The sequence below is a fragment of the Gloeophyllum trabeum genome, assembly GCF_000344685.1.
Source record: "Gloeophyllum trabeum ATCC 11539 unplaced genomic scaffold GLOTRscaffold_00001, whole genome shotgun sequence".
In the NCBI taxonomy this organism is placed as follows: Eukaryota; Fungi; Basidiomycota; class Agaricomycetes; order Gloeophyllales; family Gloeophyllaceae; genus Gloeophyllum; species Gloeophyllum trabeum.
The window spans coordinates 1,762,147-1,782,439 of NW_006920410.1; the positions used below are offsets into that span (position 1 = coordinate 1,762,147).

At 51.3% G+C, this 20,293-nt stretch overlaps 4 protein-coding genes and 1 non-coding gene across 5 annotated transcripts; 2 read left to right on the top strand and 3 right to left on the bottom strand.

The window, feature by feature from the left end:
* Nucleotides 1–1,940: 1,940 nt before the first annotated feature.
* Nucleotides 1,941–2,034, bottom strand: GLOTRDRAFT_t18. Its single transcript has one exon. It is a non-coding gene; the product is annotated as a tRNA-Ser (tRNA).
* Nucleotides 2,035–2,267: 233 nt separating this feature from the next.
* GLOTRDRAFT_68181 (uncharacterized protein) lies at nt 2,268–8,965 on the top strand. Its single transcript, XM_007862710.1, has 21 exons — nt 2,268–2,568; nt 2,615–2,666; nt 2,719–3,520; nt 3,582–4,933; nt 4,992–5,209; nt 5,256–5,330; nt 5,382–5,727; nt 5,782–5,855; nt 5,905–6,099; nt 6,150–6,213; nt 6,273–6,372; nt 6,422–6,587; nt 6,644–6,709; nt 6,763–6,930; nt 6,979–6,987; nt 7,040–7,118; nt 7,173–7,337; nt 7,395–7,669; nt 7,733–8,140; nt 8,193–8,551; nt 8,607–8,965. The coding sequence occupies exons 1-21, from the start codon at nt 2,398–2,400 to the stop codon at nt 8,752–8,754; spliced, it is 5,292 nt and encodes a 1,763-aa protein (XP_007860901.1). The 5' UTR covers nt 2,268–2,397; the 3' UTR covers nt 8,755–8,965.
* Nucleotides 8,966–9,349: 384 nt separating this feature from the next.
* GLOTRDRAFT_113119 (uncharacterized protein) lies at nt 9,350–14,002 on the top strand. The gene is made up of 10 exons (XM_007862711.1): nt 9,350–10,295; nt 10,344–10,692; nt 10,775–10,995; nt 11,055–11,872; nt 11,933–13,108; nt 13,166–13,192; nt 13,244–13,386; nt 13,438–13,492; nt 13,552–13,588; nt 13,642–14,002. The coding sequence occupies exons 1-10, from the start codon at nt 9,435–9,437 to the stop codon at nt 13,828–13,830; spliced, it is 3,876 nt and encodes a 1,291-aa protein (XP_007860902.1). The 5' UTR covers nt 9,350–9,434; the 3' UTR covers nt 13,831–14,002.
* On the bottom strand, nt 13,944–15,979 carry GLOTRDRAFT_68189 (uncharacterized protein; the record flags this gene model as incomplete). The annotated part of the gene is made up of 7 exons (XM_007862712.1): nt 15,675–15,979; nt 15,120–15,624; nt 14,943–15,067; nt 14,799–14,884; nt 14,556–14,754; nt 14,182–14,504; nt 13,944–14,132 (listed from the first exon to the last, which is right to left on the bottom strand). Exons 2-7 carry the CDS (start codon nt 15,575–15,577, stop codon nt 13,944–13,946), a joined length of 1,380 nt encoding a protein of 459 aa, XP_007860903.1. The 5' UTR covers nt 15,578–15,624; nt 15,675–15,979.
* Nucleotides 15,980–16,477: 498 nt separating this feature from the next.
* On the bottom strand, nt 16,478–20,204 carry GLOTRDRAFT_68191 (uncharacterized protein). Its single transcript, XM_007862713.1, has 15 exons — nt 19,996–20,204; nt 19,922–19,929; nt 19,724–19,860; nt 18,950–19,670; nt 18,774–18,900; nt 18,667–18,718; nt 18,479–18,612; nt 18,326–18,430; nt 18,207–18,278; nt 18,011–18,137; nt 17,679–17,959; nt 17,422–17,628; nt 17,303–17,369; nt 17,179–17,246; nt 16,478–17,122 (listed from the first exon to the last, which is right to left on the bottom strand). Exons 1-15 carry the CDS (start codon nt 20,114–20,116, stop codon nt 16,692–16,694), a joined length of 2,658 nt encoding a protein of 885 aa, XP_007860904.1. The 5' UTR covers nt 20,117–20,204; the 3' UTR covers nt 16,478–16,691.
* Between the last annotated feature and the right edge of the window lie 89 nt (nt 20,205–20,293).

Genomic DNA, 20,293 nt, shown 5'->3' on the forward strand with positions numbered 1-20,293 from the left:
GCACGAAAAACTCACCGATGAAAGGATCTTAAGAAGCAGCGATTTCTATCCGTGGTGATTCTAGAGACAAATCAAATCGCTCCAGGACTCGGGAATGCAAGGACTAGTCGCTGATGACGAACCGCTACCTGTAAGAGACTACACCACTGATATTGACGATATCTGCATCTTTCACTTATTCCGCTGGCTTTACGCTTTTCATGCCTTATTAGGCAGGTGGGGCTCGGCGGTTCCCGGGTATTCCCACGCCTCGCGCGACGCGTCGACGCGTCGCCTGTCCCGCTCGTTCCCCGGCGGCTGCACCTCCCCGGGGGTGTTTTTGCTCTCCTGCAGTAGATAGAAGTTGATGTATATTACCAAAATGCGTGTAACTATGGATAATGTACTCAAAAAGTCGCTCTATGTAGTCCGTTTAGCCCCCAAGAGCCGGGGAGGCCTGCTGCAAGCGGAAAAGCACTCATATTTACCGCATAAGTGCTCGAAAGCGCGGCATAAACAGCGTAAAGCATTTATTTCGGTGGATTTACGCCGATTTACATGATTTACGGCCACGTGATGCATGGATTTACGGGCACGTCACGCCCTCCGTACAATCACATCAAGCCGCCGCCGCTTCGCGCGGCGTTCCCGAGCGCTTCTCCCCATCAAACCCCGAGAGCTTTGGCGCCCTTGTCGGGATACTCATTTCCGGACCCCAGGACGCGTGGCGTGTAATTAGAACGCGTCTGACGCGTCGAGGACCTATGTGCTCCTCCTCAAATAGCATTATTTATCGTATTTAGAGCCTTTGTATCTAGTAAGAATAATATGTACCGTTGCCGAGCAGGACCAGGTCGACTTTGAGCGTCGCGAGTTCGGATTGTGGTGTTGGGGTCTCTGTGGCGTGGTTCTGTGACATGCAGTCACATTTCCAGTAGCTAGACGTCTACCATATATAGTGTGACTACCGCCATCATACTTGGGTGGTACTGAAGTCAACTTCGAGGCCCAAGCGGGAAGCATTGTTCATTCAAGCCATATTGAAGCTTCAATCTCTACATTGATGATACAAGTTGCCAGGAGATGAGACTGGTCACACTCAGATTTAGTAGTAGCCTAGGACATGTACTTAATTCACCGGCCGGCTTCTGATACCAACATATAGTCCACTGTTCTTAGCTATCAAACCTACTATAAAGTGCAACACATTGCTTCGAATAGCACTTTCCCCCACCGGAATTCTTGTTGGAGTCTTTGAGGCACAGGATACTTCGCCGATGTACCTTCCAAGTCGGGATGGTTGTTAGAGAGCCACCTCAATCCTGACATGCCACCACTCTTACAATTCCATGATGAGTGTATACAAGCTATGAACCAGACTACATGGTTTGTCTAGATCTTAAACAACAAAGCAGAGTTGTCACTTGTACCATAGGCAGACCTTGGTAATATATAGTATTGCACAATTCATACAAAGGAGAAGGGTGCTAATTACACATATACTGTACCAGACTATGTGTATAGGCTCTTTCCATACTCTCAGACCTAAAAGAAGTGTACCGAGAGAGCACATAGAAGTCAACAAGCATTAGCACAGGAGGAACTCGATAGTTAGAGGTGGATGTCACTCCTTTCCATCACGCGGTGTCAGGACCCCGAGTGCAAGCCCGCATTGCTGTGCTCGATTTCCTAAAGTCGACCTGGTCCTGCTCGGCAACGGTAAATATGTACAGTATACCGCTTGTATTCACCATGAATCTGGCACTACTCGGGACCTTTTAGTGCAGTGGGACTTAGAGTTTTTGCGCTCTACCCGCTACCTTGGGCCATCAGCCACCGTTGACCCCGGGTCACGGTAGGGTCGATTTACGTGGATTTACAGTACCTCACGTAAACTAAGCCAAATATCTGTACTTATGTGCGGTTTAGAAGTTCAAGTCAGCAGACTCGTTAGCAAAAACCGTCACCTGTGCGATTCGAACACACGCGGGCAAAGCCCAACCGCTACTTTGCTACAATAGCAGGCGATCCCGTTAACCACTCCGGCAAAGTGACAACAACAGCCTTTCGGTTCTGTGCAAACTCATTACTCAACACCATGTCCATGGACAGGCCCTTCTTGCCGCATTTGGAAATGACACGACCCACATGACTGTGGGAATACGAAGATCTGAAGTATCGGCCCAAGGTCGCGTCTATCATACGCCACTTGCGCGCGTTTACTGATCACGCTCCGTCCCATCCAGCATGTCCGACATGCCTGGGACTGATCCCCTCGACGAGTCGCGGTCCGAAGCAGATATCGTCTCTGAGCGTCAGGCAGCGGCACCAGAAGTATCAGCAGCGGATCGACTCAATGCTCCGGATGCTGCAAGTGCCAATGTGAATCAAGCTCAGCCCGAACCAAAGGTCTATGTTATGCTTCCGCCTCTCTCTGAGAAAAAGAAGGCATACAAGCACTTTGATGACTGGGACTTCGACGTCTCTGAGGAAGGGCCTGCGGGAGAGCCGGAAGAAGTCATAGGTGACTACGAGCAATACGGACAGTCTTATTTCTTTGCCAGACTGGAAAATGGCACAATTCGTAGAGTGGGTCTCGCCTCTGTTCTTTGACGTCCCACCTGACTCGTATCAGTATTCTGCTGCAAGATTCTGGCATGACTATGAACACTTGATACAAGACTACGGTGTGTTACAATGGTTTTTGCTCGAGACTTCCGCCTGAACAGGTCTCTGCAGACCGCAGGAAAGCGGAAGGAAACTTGGCTCCTTTCGACCCGTCTTCCGCCTTAATTCACCCGAAGTCCCGGGTCCTCTTGACCATTAGCATCAACCGGCAGATGGAGAAACGACGAAAGGGCACGCAGCGAAACCGGATATACGTCCCTGATTCAGACAAAGATGCTGTCCCAGACGCCGTGGACGAGTCCGAAGGGATCAGTGATAACGAATTCGCACTTTCAGAGGCAGATGTATCGGGTAGGCGGACGACGAACGTCGTGGCCGGGGGTAGGAAGAAAACAATCAGAGTCTTACCCTTCAGTCCCAAAAAGACTCGATCTGGTAAAGCGTTCATTGCCTCTGATGGCTCCGATGCGGAGGAAGACGGCAGCGACGCTGGCGAAGTCGCACCCGCTCGTAGGTCAACCAGGGCGCGAAAGAGTGCGCGGGGTAACCTGGCCGATGAGGCGTACCTCGACGATGAGTTGGACTTGCTTGCAGACAGTGATGATGAATCGACCCGGCAGAGACCCGCCAAGAAGAAGGCCAAGCAAAGGCGTAGAAAAGCTACACGTCCCGCTTATGGACATCTTCGCTCCGTGGATGAGCTGGAGTACGACCCATACTCTGACGACGAGACTGCGCCGCTTCGACAGCACCGGAATATCTGCGAGAAATGTCATCGCAAACCTACCCACATCCTGCTTATAGAGGCGAAGAAAGGGAAACGAGGACGGCTTAGGAAGAACAAGAACTCTGATGAGGAAGAAGACGATGATGATATTGCCAGAGTGACGGCGTTAGGGGGATGGGTTAGATGGTGCGCCCTTATAATTATTTGCAATAATAATAGTCATGACTACATACGCCTCTGCATATAGTCTGAAATGCCCTGTCGCCGCTCATTGGGGATGCCTCGCGCGGACCCAGCAGGATGAGATATTGAAGGCTATGCGAGAAAAAGATCGAGCTCAACCCTCGGAAGATGGCAGGCAAGAAGCCGGAGACGGTCCTGTATCCCAGAGTGCGACGGCAGCTAAGCCCAAGAAGCACGCCGGCTTGGACGTTCTCGAGACAACAGAGTTTCTCTGTGGCTCTTGCACCAAAGGAGGCGTCTGTATGGGCTGCATGGAAGACATCCTAGACGGATCGTCTGACTCGGTTCGAGCCTATCCCGGCCGGAGTCCGACCACGCCCCTTCTCAACACGGGCGAGAGCGCCGACGTCGAGATGAAAGATCTCATATCAGATTCTGCGGAGGAAGGTGCCAAAGCCAGTCCTCGAGAGCTCCTTTTTCGCTGTTTCACGTGTAAACGTGTCGCACATTATGCACACTTGCGGACGCCCAGCGGTTTCGATGACACGGAGGGACATCCCACAGCCGTCGAACTGGCGGAGTATTATCAAGCTGGCACCAAATGGCTTTGTGCCGACTGTGTATCGTACACGTTCTCCTTGGACAAGATTCTCGCGTGGCGGCCGTATCCGCCAACAGCAGCGATACCTTCCGGACCTACCAGGGATGTGCCGAACTACAGGAGCAACTTACCACGCGAATATCTTGTGAAGTGGGCTGACCGGAGCTACAGGCGATTAACGTGGGTACCGCACATGTGGCTCGCCACGATGCATGGGCAGAAGTTGAAGAACTTCATCGAGACTGGACCCAAGGTTCCGTTGTTGTCAGAACCGTTACCGGAAGCCAATGGGCCAACCACGAAGACCGCTCAAAATAGCGAGGAAGAAGTAGAGAATAATGCATTGGAGTCGTCACCTCCCACTGCTGTTACGAATGACGAAGTTCCATCAAATAGGATTACCTTTATTCCGGGGCTCCCCCCTCCCCCCTTATCAGACGCTGAAAGGCGGATACCTTCGTCATGGAAAACAGTAGACCGTGTATTGGATGCCTTATTCTGGTGCCCTAGCAAGAGAGACGGTACGAAGAAGCAAGGAGGTCGGAAAAAGCAGTCTACAAGGCGGAAGGCAAGGAAGCGAACATCGGAAGATACTGATGATGAGCTGTTGGACGAAGAATACGACGAGGCGCGATATACAGACGAGCGAGATGCTGCATTTGACCAGGGGGAACAACCTAGCGCGGATCTCACCGAGACCTTGGATGAATGGGAAGAAAGGACTGGGCACACGCTCACGGTCGAAGATGTGGATAAGCTCATTGATCGAGTTGTGTGGGCCTTCATTAAGTGGGATGATATGGGATACGAGGAAGGTGAGTGTTGCGCATGTGCCCCGACCTTCCACCATCTTGACCCGTCTGTATGCCGTAGCTACATGGGATTCGCCTCCTCGCAGAGGGGAATCCGGCTGGGAAGCGTTCAGAAAAGCATTCGAGCGCCTGATTGCCTCTCGAGATGTGGTCGTCCACATGACCACAAAAGCTGCGGCCCCCAGGGCCAAGGATCAATTTAGAAGACAATTCGCGTTCAAGGATGGTGCTCAACCTTCTTTGGGGCAAAGCAGCGATCTGAAATTAATGCCCTTCCAAGTAAGTTACTGTTGGAAGTCATGGGCGGGTGCTGAAAGAAAGTCAGGTTGATGGTGTCAATTGGCTGTGCAATAACTGGTGGAACCTGCAGCATTGCATCCTTGCGGACGAAATGGGTTTGGTAAGTCACGTCGATATGGCTGGCATGTATCACTGTGTTAATATCTGCAAGGGAAAAACCGTGCAAATTGCGGCGTTCATTGGTACAGTAGCGGAAAGATGGGAAGCCTTTCCTGCTCTAATAGTAGTGCCAAACTCGACCATCACGAATTGGGTCCGCGAGTTCGAGCGATGGGCACCGAGACTACGGGTCGTTCCGTTCTATGGGGAGGCTAAAGCGCGCGAGGTTATCAAGCACTATGAATTGACTCACAGTTTGAAGTCGGCCAAGACCACTGGCGCGAAATATCATGTGCTGATAACGACCTACGATACGGTTACCAATCCCAAAGATTTCGCGAGTGTATTCAAAAGCACGCCCAGGTGGGAAGTCCTTGTCGTTGATGAAGGACAGCGATGTGAGCGGTTGCTCTGATCAGCTCACAATGCTTGCTGACCCTTGGATTTAACAGTGAAAGGCGATGGGAGCTTACTGTTTAAAAAACTGAAGCAACTCAACACGGTTCATCGCGTCTTAATGACTGGAGTACGTTCACACTGCTTGCATATGACACACTCATCCACAACCCACCTAGACCCCTCTCAACAATAATATGCGAGAACTGTTCAATCTCATGAACTTCTTAGATCCCGTGGAATGGCAGGACCTGGAGAAATTAGAGAAAGAGCATGAGGTGCTTACCGAGGAGCTTGTCCGAGAGCTGCACCAGAGGTTGAGGCCATATTTCCTGCGCCGCACCAAATCAGAGGTGCTCCCCTTGCCTCCCAAGGTAATTGGTACTGTTTGGACATCTTCCGGTTGCTTATATTTTCTCTCCAGAACGAGGTCATCGTGCCAGTGTCCATGACGCCTCTTCAAAAGGAAATCTATCGCTCTATTCTAAGTCTGTCTTGTCTTCGGTTGCATGCTGTCCTATTGTCCTTTTCTCTGAACGCAGTGCAGGCCAGAACTTCAAAGTTCTACAAAGCTTAACCCAAGCATCCAAGAGTGATGGCACTGCGACCAAATCAAACATGAATAACATGTTGATGCAACTGCGGAAGTACGCCCTTTTAGCTTACAGAAGCTCCTGCATACTCAATGGTTTGCAGATGTCTCCAGCATCCGTATCTTGTCAGCGATAACATCGAGCCGCGGGGTCTACCTCCAGCGGAGATGCATGAGAAGCTTGTTGGTGCTAGCGCCAAATTGCGTTTGCTCAAGAACATGCTGCCTAAGTTGAAGGCCCGAGGTCATCGAGTCTTACTGTTCAGTCAGGTCAGCATTGGCAATCCATTCTTTCACTCTTTCAGGTATTGAAATAATGCGGCCAGTTCACCATTGCACTTGATGTGATCGAAGACTTCCTTGCAGGGGAAGGTTACAAGTATCTACGACTGGTAAACGCAAATCCTTGGGCGCTCGATTATGAATTGAAAACTTACAAATATAGGATGGAAACACGAAGCAAGCGGATCGGCAGAAAGGGATGGATGAATTCAACCGACCGGGATCCGATGTGTTCATATACATCTTGTCTACTCGTGCTGGAGGGGTTGGAATCAATCTATGGAGCGCTGACACTGTCATTATCTTCGACCCGGATTTCAATCCACATCAGGTGAGAACATAGTCTACTTCTCTTACTAGCTAACTCACTGGCATAAAGGATTTACAAGTACGTAGGCCAGGATTCTCTTTAAAACGCTGAATACCTGACAGGCTGGCAGGCGATTGCCCGCTCTCACAGGTATGGGCAGACGAAACCTTGTCTGGTGTTCAAATTATTGGTCAAGGATTCTGCCGAAGGTGTGTGTATGCACGATGTACATCTAAAGAGTGCACGTCGAACGTAGCCCGCAGAGCGCATCATGCAGACTGGCAAGAAGAAGCTTGTCCTGGATCACCTAATCGTGCAAAAGATGGACGACGACGAAACCGGTAAGGAGGACGTCCAGTCTATACTGCTGTTCGGAGCGAAAGCCCTCTTTGAGGAGGGCACCGACGACTCATCCCGGGATATCAATTGTGAGTGCGGAGATCCGACCGAATTTTACATACGAGTAATGTTGACCTGTGCCGCAGATACCGATCAAGACTTAGAGAAGTTGATCGAGAAGACGGAGACAGAAGGCGAGCATGTCGACCAGGAGAAGCAGAAAGACGCTGGCCTTTTCGCCTTCGCCAAGGTGTGGTCCGCTGACAAAGACTCCTTCGAGGAGATGCCCGACGCAGGAGCTGCAGAGGAAGGTGACTCCTGGGCGCAGACATTGCAGCGTATCGTACAAGAGCGGGAAAGGGAACAAGCGCACGAGGTGACCGGTCGCGGAGCTCGACGCAGAACGGCTCTCATTCCACAGGTACTATTGCAGCGGCTTCGCGATGCTGCTTGTTCGGTGTTCTGACCTGCTTTACAGCAACAGCTGAAAGATCTCGACCTCGATGATTCGCCTGTGAAGGATGAGAAGGATAAGAACCGCCGCCGCAAGTCGAAATCCAAGGCCTCCGACGATGAATCCGACGCATATACGGGCTCAGTGGGCCGCTCTGAATCAGAGGCGGAGGTACCTGATGATGAAATCGATGGAAGGGCACTATCGCCTTTGGAGGAACCGAAAAAGGCGAAACACGTCAGCTCGTTGGACCTGCCTGTGCCTCTCTCGCCCATCCAGAATCAACGACGGCACAAGAAAGAAGATTTCGAGCGATGCGGGCTGTGTGGAACAGTTCATGGTCCTGGGGTCTGCTACATGACCGAGAGCTCAGAGAACTTGGCCGAATATCGCCGGATGCTCCTCATTCATGCTGATGACGAACCTATAGAGGATCGCGTAAGCCCCCCAGCGATTGTTCGGTAATAACGGTTGCTGACTACCCCTTTAGAAGGCCGCCATCCAGGTTATCGACGAGACACTGCACAAACGCGGTAAAATTGGTCTCATTCATGGACAGCCGCTGCTGCTGGTGGATCCACCCGCCCGCTCGGAGAACATCCATCGCGAGAAACCCAGAACTGATAAGCCCTCTGCTGTGTCCGCCGAATTGTCAGCAACAGCTGGCCCTTCGTCCGTGAAGGCCGCGGGCGTGGTCGCTGGGCCTTCCAAGAGACCTTCATCGCCCTTGCAGGGCAGCAACTTGAAGAAGGCGAAACACACGCCCGGTGATACGCCCTGTGTTATATGCGGAAGACTACCTCACCATCTCGTGAAAGACTGCCCTGTGGTAGCAGAAGGGCCTAAGAGGTGAGGTCCTGGTGTTTGCCCACTCCGCACGCTTTGCTGACCGGCTTGTCGATAGTGTCTCTCGCGAAATCCAGCGACTTGATAATGACCCTAGTCAGTCTCAGACTGTCAGTATACTCCGGAAGATCCTAAGCAAACAGAAGAAACGCGAATTGGCCAACGCAGTATCATTGGGGACTGTGGAACCTATGCTCGTTGATTAATTATAATTACAGTCCCGGGTGTCCCTTGCTTCGCCACAGGGTAATTGTAATTAGTCATTGCTTATTAGAGTTTATTCGTCATACCTATTATCATTCTACTTGTAGATTATTTGATAGCATGTAATTATATAAGGCCCTATGGCCGCGCTCAAGCACAGCAGAACCCGTGGGTCACGGTTGAATTTTGGCCATTAACTGTATCGTTCTGGCGCATAGTTTTCTTTTCGGTCATGGCTACATCAAGAGGAATATCGTGTGTAGACTATGTTCGCGAGACGGGAGGAAGTCTTGTGAGCATGACTTGTGCATTCGGGGAGCAGCGGTGTCTGTGTCTGGTACATCGTGTTTGAATGGGGGTTGGACGGTCATTTCTGGGATCTGGCAATCTTTCCTCGATAGGAGCGTGTCAAATGCGTCGGTGACTAAGAGAGGAGAGCTGAAGAGCTGAGTCAGCAGGAATGGTCGGATCGCGCCATTACTAAGATACATCCATATTTGGGCTGTCACGTGCACTCTATAATGGCAATGCCGCTGCATCGGCCAGCCGTGGGCTAAGTTATGCCCGAAATACTGCATTGGCTATACAACAAACAGTTGGTGGATGAGCTCTACTCACTGCCCCCTTCGCTGAGCCTTGCACTCGTCGGTCTTTGTGTCTGCATCCTGCAGGGTCTCAGGACATGGCCTCTCCAGCTACAACCGTTTCGCCTGCTAGCTTGGCTATTTCTCCTTACGCCCAGTCCAACCCCATTGACTTAACACTTGACGATGACGGTGATACACCTAATGACACAAGACAGACGAAGCGCATGCGCTGTGAACATAAACATCCGAGTTCACTCAGTCAAGGGAGCGAGCAATTTGCTCCGAAGAATTATGCGACCCCTCAGCTCTCCTACAACCATTCTCAGACAGCGTCGAAACCAGGCCTGCATTCCATTCCCAGTAATACCCTAGCTCTGTCACCTTCGCGAGGGATTTATCGTCCCGCGTTTGCCGGACCTGTCCCCTTACCTCCTATAAGCGTGCCTTCGCCTATTCCAGGAACCTCTGGATCACAGTCATCAAGCTCTTCGACGCGGAGTCCTCCCTCCGCCACACCTGGCATTGGCTCTTCTGCTCGCCAGGTAATAGATTTGACGTCTTCTCCCTCCCCTCCTCCACAGGCGCCTCCGTCCTTCCAGCCCAATATGGGAGGTCTGCCGGAGAGTCTTCCTCCAAAGACCCCCGTTTGCATCGGTCAGATAACTGTCACGGCACTGGTTCTTTACCCAATACCCTATCTACGTCCTTCGAATACGGACGGAATCAGTCAAGAAGCGGATTGGATCCCAGTCCGGCTACAGTATGAGTACACGCCCAACAAAGCAGGCGGTCAGGAAACGATACACATCAAGACGCCTGCAATGCGCACGCCTATGGGAGAGATTGCCAGCGAAAATTTTGGGGTTGTTGAACAGAAGGTTGCCTCAGCCTTGGGACCTATGCTGGGAAAAGGGTTGATAAAGCTGGATGCGAAGGTGCGCAGGGGGATGCCGAATGTATGTACCAGTATTGCACCCATACTTCGCCCTGTTAACGAGGCTTAGGTTCCCATTCTTCCGCTTCAAATGCTAGTATCTACCCCGAAAGGGAACATTCCTGTAGTCGGCAACTATTTCCACCGTAACGGTCTTCTGCTGGACCATCCAACATTTCCTTTCGACAGGCAAAGTCTGGGAAGCTTCCCATATTATAACCCCCACAATCCCCCTCCTGGCGGCTTCCGTAATATTTTCACGAATCAGCGCATAGGATATGCTGGTCCGGGCGGTAACAACATGGGTCGATGGACCACGCCTGCTGTGTCGGGTAAAAGTGTGGAGGTTCAGCGTAGCCAGATAGATGAGCTTTTCAAAAGCTTAAAGAGCGGCGATGAACTTGCAGAGACTGATCCCCGTGCGTGGTCTCTTGTGCGGTATCTCCTTGATGACTCCGGCCTTATTAATGCATTCCTCCGTTGCTATAACGGCAAATACAGCTGCTGAGATTGCTACGAAACTCTATCCGCATCAGAAGAAGGCACTTACCTTCCTGCTTGAGCGAGAGCAAGAGCGACTTTGTCCAGATGGCAAATCCTCATCCCTTTGGCAAGAGAGAATGAACCCAATATCTGGACAGACGTCGTGGTTCCATATCGTCACCCAGAAAGAGGTATTTGAAAAGCCCGTGGAAAGTAAAGGTGCCATACTCGCAGACGACGTACGTTCTATTCTCTTGTACCATAAAGCTCCCAGATGTCTTATCCTTTATACATACAGATGGGCTTAGGCAAGACAATTACTTGCGTTTCCCTGATTGCCTCGACACTGCGATCGGCTCATGCGTTCGCATCCTCTCCTCTTGTTCCGCCGAAGCCGCCACCTGTAGAACGCGGCAGCTCGTCAAATTTGACAGCCTCCCATTTTGCCGGCTCAGTCTGGGGTATGCCTGAAACCAATCCTGAAGCCTGCTCCTCTTCATCCAAAGGCAAAGGTCGCGCCACGAAGGACCAGGACAAAGCCGAAGCCGAATACGTCAGAGCCTGTCGCATCAAAGTGAGATCCCGGGCCACGCTGATAATTTGTCCCCTGTCGACTGTTGCCAACTGGGAAGAACAATTCCGGGAGCACTGGAAGGGTGACGTGAATGTTGTCGGAGGCGCAGGAACTGTTTGCTCTGTGACTGCTGCTCTGCAATCGCAGTCCCTGTCATCTACTGGGAGTGATCCTCCGTCGGTATCCCAGAAACTTGGTCGTGTCCGTGAAGGAAAGTCAATTCGCGTCTATGTCTACCATGGGAATGCACGGCGACCCGACCCAACTTTTCTTGCGGATTTCGATGCTGTAATAACTACGTATACGACGTTGGCATCAGAGTTCTCTAAGCAGACTCGGAGTATTGCCACTGTTGATGAGGACGAAGATGACGAAAGTAGCGACGGACTGGCTGAAGTGGATGAGATGGGTAACACTATCATGAAGCTGTCGAAACCGAAGAAGAATGGTATGAAGCGGAAGAAACCCTGCGGCAATGGTGTCGAGGCCACCAGTCCTTTACAGAGTGTATACTGGTTTAGAGTTGTCCTGGACGAGGCACAGTGAGTTCTTCGTCTGGATTACTCGTCTGGATTTTTTCGTGGCTGAACTATCCATCGAAGTACTATCAAAGAGACGTCTACCGTCGGATGCCGAGCTTCTTGCGACCTCATGGCCGATAGGCGACTTTGCCTCACGGGTACTCCTGTGCAGAATAAGCTTGACGATGTCTATGCCCTCATCAAGTTCCTTCGGCTCGCTCCGTTCCACGATAAGCTAGTGTGGACGGAATATATTGGTACGCCTGTGAAGTTCGGACAACCGCTCGGCGTAGCACGACTACAGACAATTATGAAGTGCATCACCCTACGCCGGACCAAGGAATCGAAGACACAGGATGGAAAGAGAATCCTTTCGCTTCCCCCGCGCCGCGATGAGCTACGTTTCTTGAAATTCGACGAGCAAGAACAAGCTATCTACGATCAGTTCTTCAGTGAATCCAAAGCAGAGTTCAATGAGCTTTCAAACAAGAACGAGGTCATGAAGAATTACGTAGGGATCCTGCAGAAGATCCTGCGGCTTCGCCAAATATGCGATCACTACGAACTGGTGCAGCTCGGCAGTAACGACCCTCAGCAAGGCTCGACATCTGGATATGATGATGCGATTGCTGCTATATGCCGAGAAGGCATCGACGCGAACAGGGCGGCCGCCGTCTTCACCCTGCTCCGCGAGTCGGGCACAACTCAATGCGTGGAATGTGGAGGAGAGTTGAGTGTGGCCACAGAGTCTGCGCAGAGTGAAGGCTTGGATGCTGATGTAGCGCCGGTCCCCAAGCGAGGCAGGAAACCCAAGCCATGTTCTCGTGGACCTACTCGCCCTAGTAGTCCTTCGGGACCCCGTCCCATTGTCACTCGCTGTCAGCATCTGTTCTGCTTTGAGTGTTATCAAAGTGCTGTTTGCCCTGGGTGGCCCAATGTACCACCCGATGTCCTTCGTTCGTGTTCGACTTGCCAAGCCGCGTTATCTCCCAGGGATGCCGTAGAGGTCAGCCCATACTGTACTCCTCCGGAACTCGTGTATAAGAAGAAGCCAATGAAGAGGCAGAAGAGGCCCAAGGACGCTTTACTGGACAATTTCCGCCCTTCAACCAAAGTGAAAGCCCTGCTCGGTGATCTCATCCAATTTTCGAAGGCCAATCCTCATTCTGCCAACTATGACCCAGCCTCCGTGGAAATACAGATGGTGGACGACCAGGGAAACCAGCTCGAAGACGGAGTCGTTAAGACAATTGTCTTGTGCGTGTAAAAGCCTTCTCTTCTCCGAGGAAAGCTCCTGACTTCTCTGCCCTATAGTTCGCAATGGACGTCTATGCTGGATAAGTGCGTGACACGCTGCTTATCTCTTCTTATCCAATATTGACGTTCACCCAGGGTTGAAGATGCCCTCGAAGCTGCGGGAATCCGTTACGAACGCCTGGACGGAACCATGAAACGCGATGATAGGACTCGTGCTATGGAGGTCCTCAAACACGATCCAGGTTGCGAGGTATTACTAGTCAGTTTGAAAGCTGGAGGTAAGCCTGGGTTCTTATCATGCACGTTCCATCTAAAGCCGTCTTCTGCAGGTGTCGGTTTGAACCTGACGGCGGCTCAGCGAGTGTATTTGATGGATCCATACTGGTAGGTAGTGATCTGGTTCGGGATTTCCCATCTGACCTGCTTCATAATCTTCTCTCAAGGAATCCGGCAGTGGAGAACCAAGCTGTCGATCGCATCGTTAGTACTGATTCCGGCTCGCATATTGCTCAGAGGCTGACTGTTGGCTGTAGCACCGATTGGGTCAAACACGCCCTGTGACAACCGTTAGACTCATCATCGAGAACACAATCGAGGCTCGATTGCTGGAGGTACAAAGGAAGAAGACAGAGCTAGCTAACATGACGCTCGGGCAGAATTTCAGCAAGGCCGAAATGCTGCAACGCCGCATGGAAGAATTAAACCAGCTCTTCAAGACTTAGTTTATACATTCCATATTCCATTTCTTCTATTCTATTGGCGTATAATCACTTCAAATCAACAGGACCTCAGTCATTATTATTGTAGGGTACGACAAATACGGATCTCCAAAGTACTAGAAAGCGAAATACGCCGCGTTCTTCCTGGTCCCGAAAGAATAGACTGCGAGTTGGCTTGCATATAAACCTATGGTGATACCAACCGCAACTTGGATCATGCGTATCCCGAGACTGAAACCGCTGGAGTACTGTTCCGCGGCCGTGCGGTAGTTCTGAATAATACCCCCGCCTTGACCTAGGGCAGACTGATCTTCTATTAGATGTGGAGTACACGTATCAAATGTCATTACTCACCGGTACTATGAAAAGCACACCAGTCACCATAGATGTGAATGCAGTCCCACGGATTACGCGAGAGTACACATTGCCTAGCACTCCAATCACAAAAGCACCAACTGCTGAGATGACATCGCCACGGTCAGAGATATACAATCCGGTCGCTTTGTTTGCAGCATAGGCGGCAGACGAAAACATTACCATAACCAGGAGCTGCTTGCTTCGCCACGATTGCAGGTTGCCTAGTGAGGAGCACACCGAATATACCGGAACAAAGATGAAGATAGTCCACCATGGTAAGGGCTGCTTCCACCAAGGCCAGGATGGATCACGATAGCATTCTGCGCGCACGAGATTAATATATCATAGCGATTGCTAACGGCCAGACATACGCTTGATGATATGGCCTTGTCCGATTGGTTCTGCACGGGTGAAAGAGAACGTGCCACCGAGGGGTACATAAGCGCTTGACCCGTTCCTGGACATAAAATGCCCGTGTATAACTTCGGTGGCACCGGTATAATCGACAATGTGTCGCGCGTGTGGGTTGAATATGAGATAGAGCTCGGACCCTATAGTCAGTCCGAAACCCTGCGCGGTGTCAGACAGACTCGGGTGACAAATGGATAACATACCAGGAATAACGTATATATCACTGCATAAACCATCCTGACGGAACCACATAGGATGTTATTGGACGTCAGTTCTAAAGCGCTTATGACTGGTCGACGAGCGTTAGGTGTTATGTCCATGGCATAGATCTACGTCGACGAACTCACGAATTGTAAATCCAGGAAGCACGGAAGCGACGCCTGTGGAAGCTATGGGGGCAAAGCAAAACACATTATTGGATATAGTACTCAAGCCCCTGGCTATGAATGCCATCAGAATGGATATAGAAATTCTGTTGCAGTCGTGAATTGGAGTCCCCCTGAAGAAGGTGGAGATTGACCTACTCATAGACGTTGGCGTAAGTCGCACTCTTAGCCGCGGCATTGAGGCCTAAGAACTGCAGGATAGAGGAGGCAGCGCCGCCGACAAGCATATCGACGAAAGAGCCACCGAAAGCCAGAGAACAGAGGATTGTGGCGCTAACGAACGATAGCGCACATCGAAAGAACAGATTATACCTAGGGGGCGCACGAAGAATCTTCCTCAGAGCAGAAGTACCAGCCTCGGCACCACTCTTGTCATGGAGGACTTTACGATACACCAGGTGGACCTTGTGCAGAGCGGTAAGAGCGATTCGGCCGGGGGCACGGACAAAGTGCGTCTCAAAGGCACGCGTACCGCCATCGTTGAAGGAAACGATAGTGAGGTTGGGCAGGTGCACAAACTCAGAGCCGACCTCTAGAATTCTCGATGCAGCATGCAGCTGAGATTCTATACGGTGCGACGGTGCTCCATAAGTCATGAGCGCCGTAGCCAACTTCAGGATGAATTTTCGTCTCTTGCCCACATCTAGAGCAACAGATCAGCATCTGTGTTCGGATGTACGAAGTGCTACAGACCATCTATGTGAGAGGTTATGTCTGAATGACGACGTTCCTTGGAAAAGAGACTTGGGCGTCTGGTCGCGGCGATGAAAGAGAACAGGCTTGATTTCCTGATATCGCCATTGTTCTCTGAGCGTTCTGTTGTGCGAGCATGGCCTTGATCAAAGCCCCACTGGACCAGGCTCGAGAAGACACTCGCTCTGCGCTTAGGGATTGGTCTCCCTTCCTCAGCCGAGCTTGCGGTCCTTCGGATATTCTGCTCAGGACTTGGCTTTCCAGGATTCAGGCCAGCATTCCGCGCAGCGTTGCGATAACCACCTTTGCGTCTGGCCTTTGCATCCTCCAAGTCATGGTTAGGCGCAGTTTCAGTCCTTGGCCCTTGGAACCCGTCGTTGTCTTGAGCAAGATAGCCCACAGAACAAGCATTCGCAAAATCTTCGTAGGAATCCCTGTATCGAGCCACCGACCTTTGAGCATCATCTTGGAGGCCAGTAGCATCTCTTGGCAATCCATGGGATTGTCGCTGTGGGCGAAGTTGTTCGCGAGACTCCGGTCGTTCAGAGCCAGACCAGTCGGAGAGATTCCGAGACATCTCCAGCAATTCGCCTTCACCCGTAGCCTCCAGCTTAACGGTCTGCGGATATACTAAGATGACGAGTTTGGACGCAGCAAAGAGTGCCACGACTGGAATAATGACTGCTCGTCTAACATGTTGATATTCATGTTGCTGGCGAGGCGGTCAGCCGCAGTCTGGTTCGAAATCATGCTAAACCAAGGCGTCCCTGTAGACAGGATTGCTCGCCTATATACTGGATATTGAGGAGGCTTGTCTCTGGCCTAAGGCCCCATGATACATGTGAACCAAAAATCATACACTGTCATCCATTTGATACAACATGCTATAGGAAAGACATTGCCGTCATACCAGAAAGATACACGGGCGCTGCGAGTCAACTGGGAGGTGAGATACAAGACACTAGATAATGCATGGGAGAAAGCCGCGAGAGTGGAGGGTATAAGAATCAATTTACATCACCAGACTTGCGGGGCAGGTGGGAGGAAGTCGGTTGGTAGGAGGAAGGCATCCATTCCATTCTGGGTGAAAGATGCACCGCCAAGATTCTGGTCAGATAACCAAACAGGTAGCTGTTCATTAGACGTCATTTCGAAACCGCGCCATATATGGTCGATGTTTGCAGCATCGGCAGAGTAATGATGCATGGGAGGACCAGGTATATGCGGCGGATGCAATCCCTCAGGGCTAGAGAATGATGTCTCGTACGTCGGAGAGAAGGGCTGCTGGTTCAAATCGTGAGGGATATGGCCAACGGTCTGTTCAATGGATTGCGAAGGATGGTGCGGGTCCCGGGCCATCTTCGGAGACCGAGATTGGGAGCTTGCGTGTCTCTTCTTGGAGCGTTTCAACATTAGCTTTAGGGTTAAGGCATATCTCTTGCCCGGGACTACCGAGTAGAGGAGATCAGCATCTCTGAGGGTAAAAGCGTAGCGACAAACGTACTCTCTGACATGAGCGCCGCGAGCTGCCCCACCTGATTCCGGATATGCTGAATGTCGCAATCATCCGGACTAGCAAAGCATTACAATTCAGAGTTAAGCCTGGATAGATGGAGCCCACCACTTACAATAGCCGGGCTAAACGCAAGAGGAAGGAAGCGGTAAATGTGGCGGTAGCTTGCGTGTAGTGAACGGCTAAGAGGAATACAACTCAGGACTTAAGCAAGGATAGCACGGATCTCAATACCATATTTCATTCCCTCCCTATATGCAGGTGAATTGACTGTGATGTCCAATCCTCGAGAAGCTATCCGGATAGTCCGAAGAGCAAGTTCCCGTTGTGCCGGAGGCATGTTCTGAACGTCCCTGGGACCGTTGATGTTCCTGAGCGCAATGGAATTATGGAACAGTTCCGCATGGATATGCTGAATCTGCAGACTCTGGCGATAGAAAGCTAAGAGAAAACGTAAGAATGTGCCTTCGATACCGTACCAGGTAACCCACCTGCATTCTCATACTTTTGGGAGAAGGCTGCATCCCAGTTGGAATACCAAGTCTGGAATTCTGCGTCGGCCTCACGTAAGACATTGAAAGTATAATCGTCTATCGCTCGATCCAACGGAGAAAGCTTGCCATGTACTCTTTCGCGTATCGCCATCAATTCAACGGTTGAAACCAGACGCATGTCATCTTCGATTGACAGGGGATGAGTCAAGAGCAGCCGGCATTGCCAGATACTCTCGTCATCCCGAAGTATCGCTGGTCGACCTGTTCCGTATGACATCCTGTAACGGCAAGCATCAGATTAGTTAGCACAACAGTACGGCCAAACTGACTGATGTTCGAATAAATATAGGCAGAACCAAGTTCGCGCGCAAATGATCAGTTCGCGATCCTCGGGGCCGGTTCCGTGTTTGCCCGATTGCATGCGCCTCAAGAGTTTAGGCCAAGCCTTATGCATAGCTGGAATCGAGAAACGTGTCAGCTCTGATCCCCATATTCCACCTAGAGTTAGAGGACATGACCACTCACATAATTCCATAGCCATGCGGACTGCATGTCCGCCACTTAACCATCCATTTTCAGACCATCCAGATACAAGTACTAAACAGTTGTTAGGCCTGCGGACAAGGTGATCTGATACTACCTACTCATGGCGCGGACCGGTTCCTGCCGGGTCACAGGCAGAAATAATGTGGCCTGAGAGATTGTATGCACCTCCTCTTGACATTTCAAGAAAATGTCGCTCGGTGTACCTGAGAAGGCACCTCAATCATAATTTGCAGAGAAGACGTGAAACATACCTCCGCCATCACGGACGAGTGCAGCTACCATACATATGCAGTCCACAGCAAAAGGAGAGCGTTCGTGCAATGAATCGTAAGTATCTACGTTGGCGTCAAAGACAGGAAGGAAGGTGGAGCATCCATGGTAAAATCTGCGAGAGACCTCTAAGGAAAGCATAACATAGTATGCAAAATGATAGACTGACATCCTGAATAGCTCGCGGGCTTCAGCTTCAGTAATGATTTGCTTTGTGACGACTGATTCTTAAGCGTAAGCGCAACAACATGGACGCTTAATGGCGAAGACACTCACCATCAGGGAATGTTGGAGTACGCTGCACCTTATGATAGGTTTTCCTCCGTTTCACAGGCCTGGACTGTCGAGGGTCGGGTTCCGGGGTCCTAGCCCGGCTCACGGGCTCACTGCTGGTGTTACCCTCCTAGAAAATGTTGTGGCAGACTAGTAATACCTCCGCAGAGCATACATACCTTAGCCGCTTGCTCAACCGCTACGTTTGCTAAACCCCTCAGCACTTCCCATGGGGCCACAAGACCTGACGCTGGGAGATCGCCATTCTCGTCATCCTCCGCATCAGTAGAATCGGCGCTGGCTAGATTCGAGCTCGGCAACCCAGGGCGCTTAAGGTTGGAAAGAAGGTGCGAGCCGTGAATTTGCCTTGTTTGTGACCTCCCGTCGCCATACCGGATGGAGGATATGGGCTGCGACGGACCCCCCATTGTGGGCATGCTCGAGATCGGAGGCAGAGTAGGCGCAGGAGTGCCACCGGTATTGTAACTTGGCCCAACAGGGTTGTATTGTGAAGGCTGCGAGAGTGGTTGCTGCACATTGCTTGGTGTACGCGGTGCCCCAGTTCCAGAAACAGCCGGACTTGCGAAAGCATGGGGAGGTCCACCAGGAATTACACCATTGCTTGCGGAGCCGGGCACAGGTCCTGACATAGCCGCAACCGTGTCAATCACTAGAGAACGTTGCGGCGCAGTAGCCACAGGTGTTGGCGTTGGTACATTCCCCGTCTGTGCGTACATCGCGGGGGAATGAGGCCCATATGGCTGCTGCGGGAGGGGTGTAGGTGATGAATGGCCCAAAGGTCCGCCACGAAGATGAGCAGCGATCTCGGCCAATGTATTCTGAATCGCGGCCTGCGACTGTCTGATGTCTGCCACATGTGCTTCAAGACTCCGGATACGTCTGGAAGAAGCACGATTGAGTAGAATGCAAAATGTTAGCACAGACGCACTCACTCTAGGCCAGCTTCCCCGGTAAGACTGGCTTCTCGTGACGGTTTCTCAAATAGACATTCCAATCCCGCATGCCTACACCGTTTGCACGGCGGATTCTCTGCGCCTTCGCAACGCATCTTCTGTTTTCGACAGGCATTCTTCACGGCGCATGTCAGTCAAGCGACCCGCCCAACCTCTGGACTTAATTGGAATACTCACGCATGCACCTACCAGGTCGACCGCCCCAAGCGTTAGACAACAAGGAAGAAAATGTGCACACAGGAAAAACATACGAGGGACCCGGTTCAACGTCCTGACCACCGGCCTGATGTCGCCCTTGCTGCTCTTGGAATCGGGTTCCACATCCTCTTGCTTGTGACGCGACTGCGAGCCATTAGCATTAGAACTGTCCATTCCACTGTGCCACCGCTAGTCGGCACAGTCCCAAACCAAGAACGCCGTCGGAAGCAAACGCAGCTGGGAACCGGGGAGGAGAGGGGAGGAAATTGTTCAGCGGTCGGCGAGGACGGAGCTTGGGATGCAGCAGAATCTTGCTTGATCAGGTATCAGCAGTCCCAAGGCTGTGCCGTG

Bases quoted from the DNA above. Each gene is read 5' to 3' on its own strand.
- GLOTRDRAFT_68181 (XM_007862710.1), top strand. From the start codon at position 2,398: ATGCTTCCGCCTCTCTCTGAGAAAAAGAAGGCATACAAGCACTTTGAT. The intron at 6,588-6,643 runs GTCAGCATTGGC...TAATGCGGCCAG, and splicing joins GAGTCTTACTGTTCAGTCAG to TTCACCATTGCACTTGATGT. The intron at 7,119-7,172 runs GTGTGTGTATGC...CGTAGCCCGCAG, and splicing joins GGTCAAGGATTCTGCCGAAG to AGCGCATCATGCAGACTGGC.
- GLOTRDRAFT_113119 (XM_007862711.1), top strand. From the start codon at position 9,435: ATGGCCTCTCCAGCTACAACCGTTTCGCCTGCTAGCTTGGCTATTTCT. The intron at 11,873-11,932 runs GTGAGTTCTTCG...TATCCATCGAAG, and splicing joins GTTGTCCTGGACGAGGCACA to TACTATCAAAGAGACGTCTA. The intron at 13,493-13,551 runs GTAGGTAGTGAT...TCTTCTCTCAAG, and splicing joins TATTTGATGGATCCATACTG to GAATCCGGCAGTGGAGAACC.
- GLOTRDRAFT_68191 (XM_007862713.1), bottom strand. From the start codon at position 20,116: ATGGACAGTTCTAATGCTAATGGCTCGCAGTCGCGTCACAAGCAAGAG. The intron at 18,431-18,478 runs GTATGTTTCACG...GTGCCTTCTCAG, and splicing joins ACTCGTCCGTGATGGCGGAG to GTACACCGAGCGACATTTTC. The intron at 18,138-18,206 runs GTGAGTGGTCAT...TCTCGATTCCAG, and splicing joins CCGCATGGCTATGGAATTAT to CTATGCATAAGGCTTGGCCT.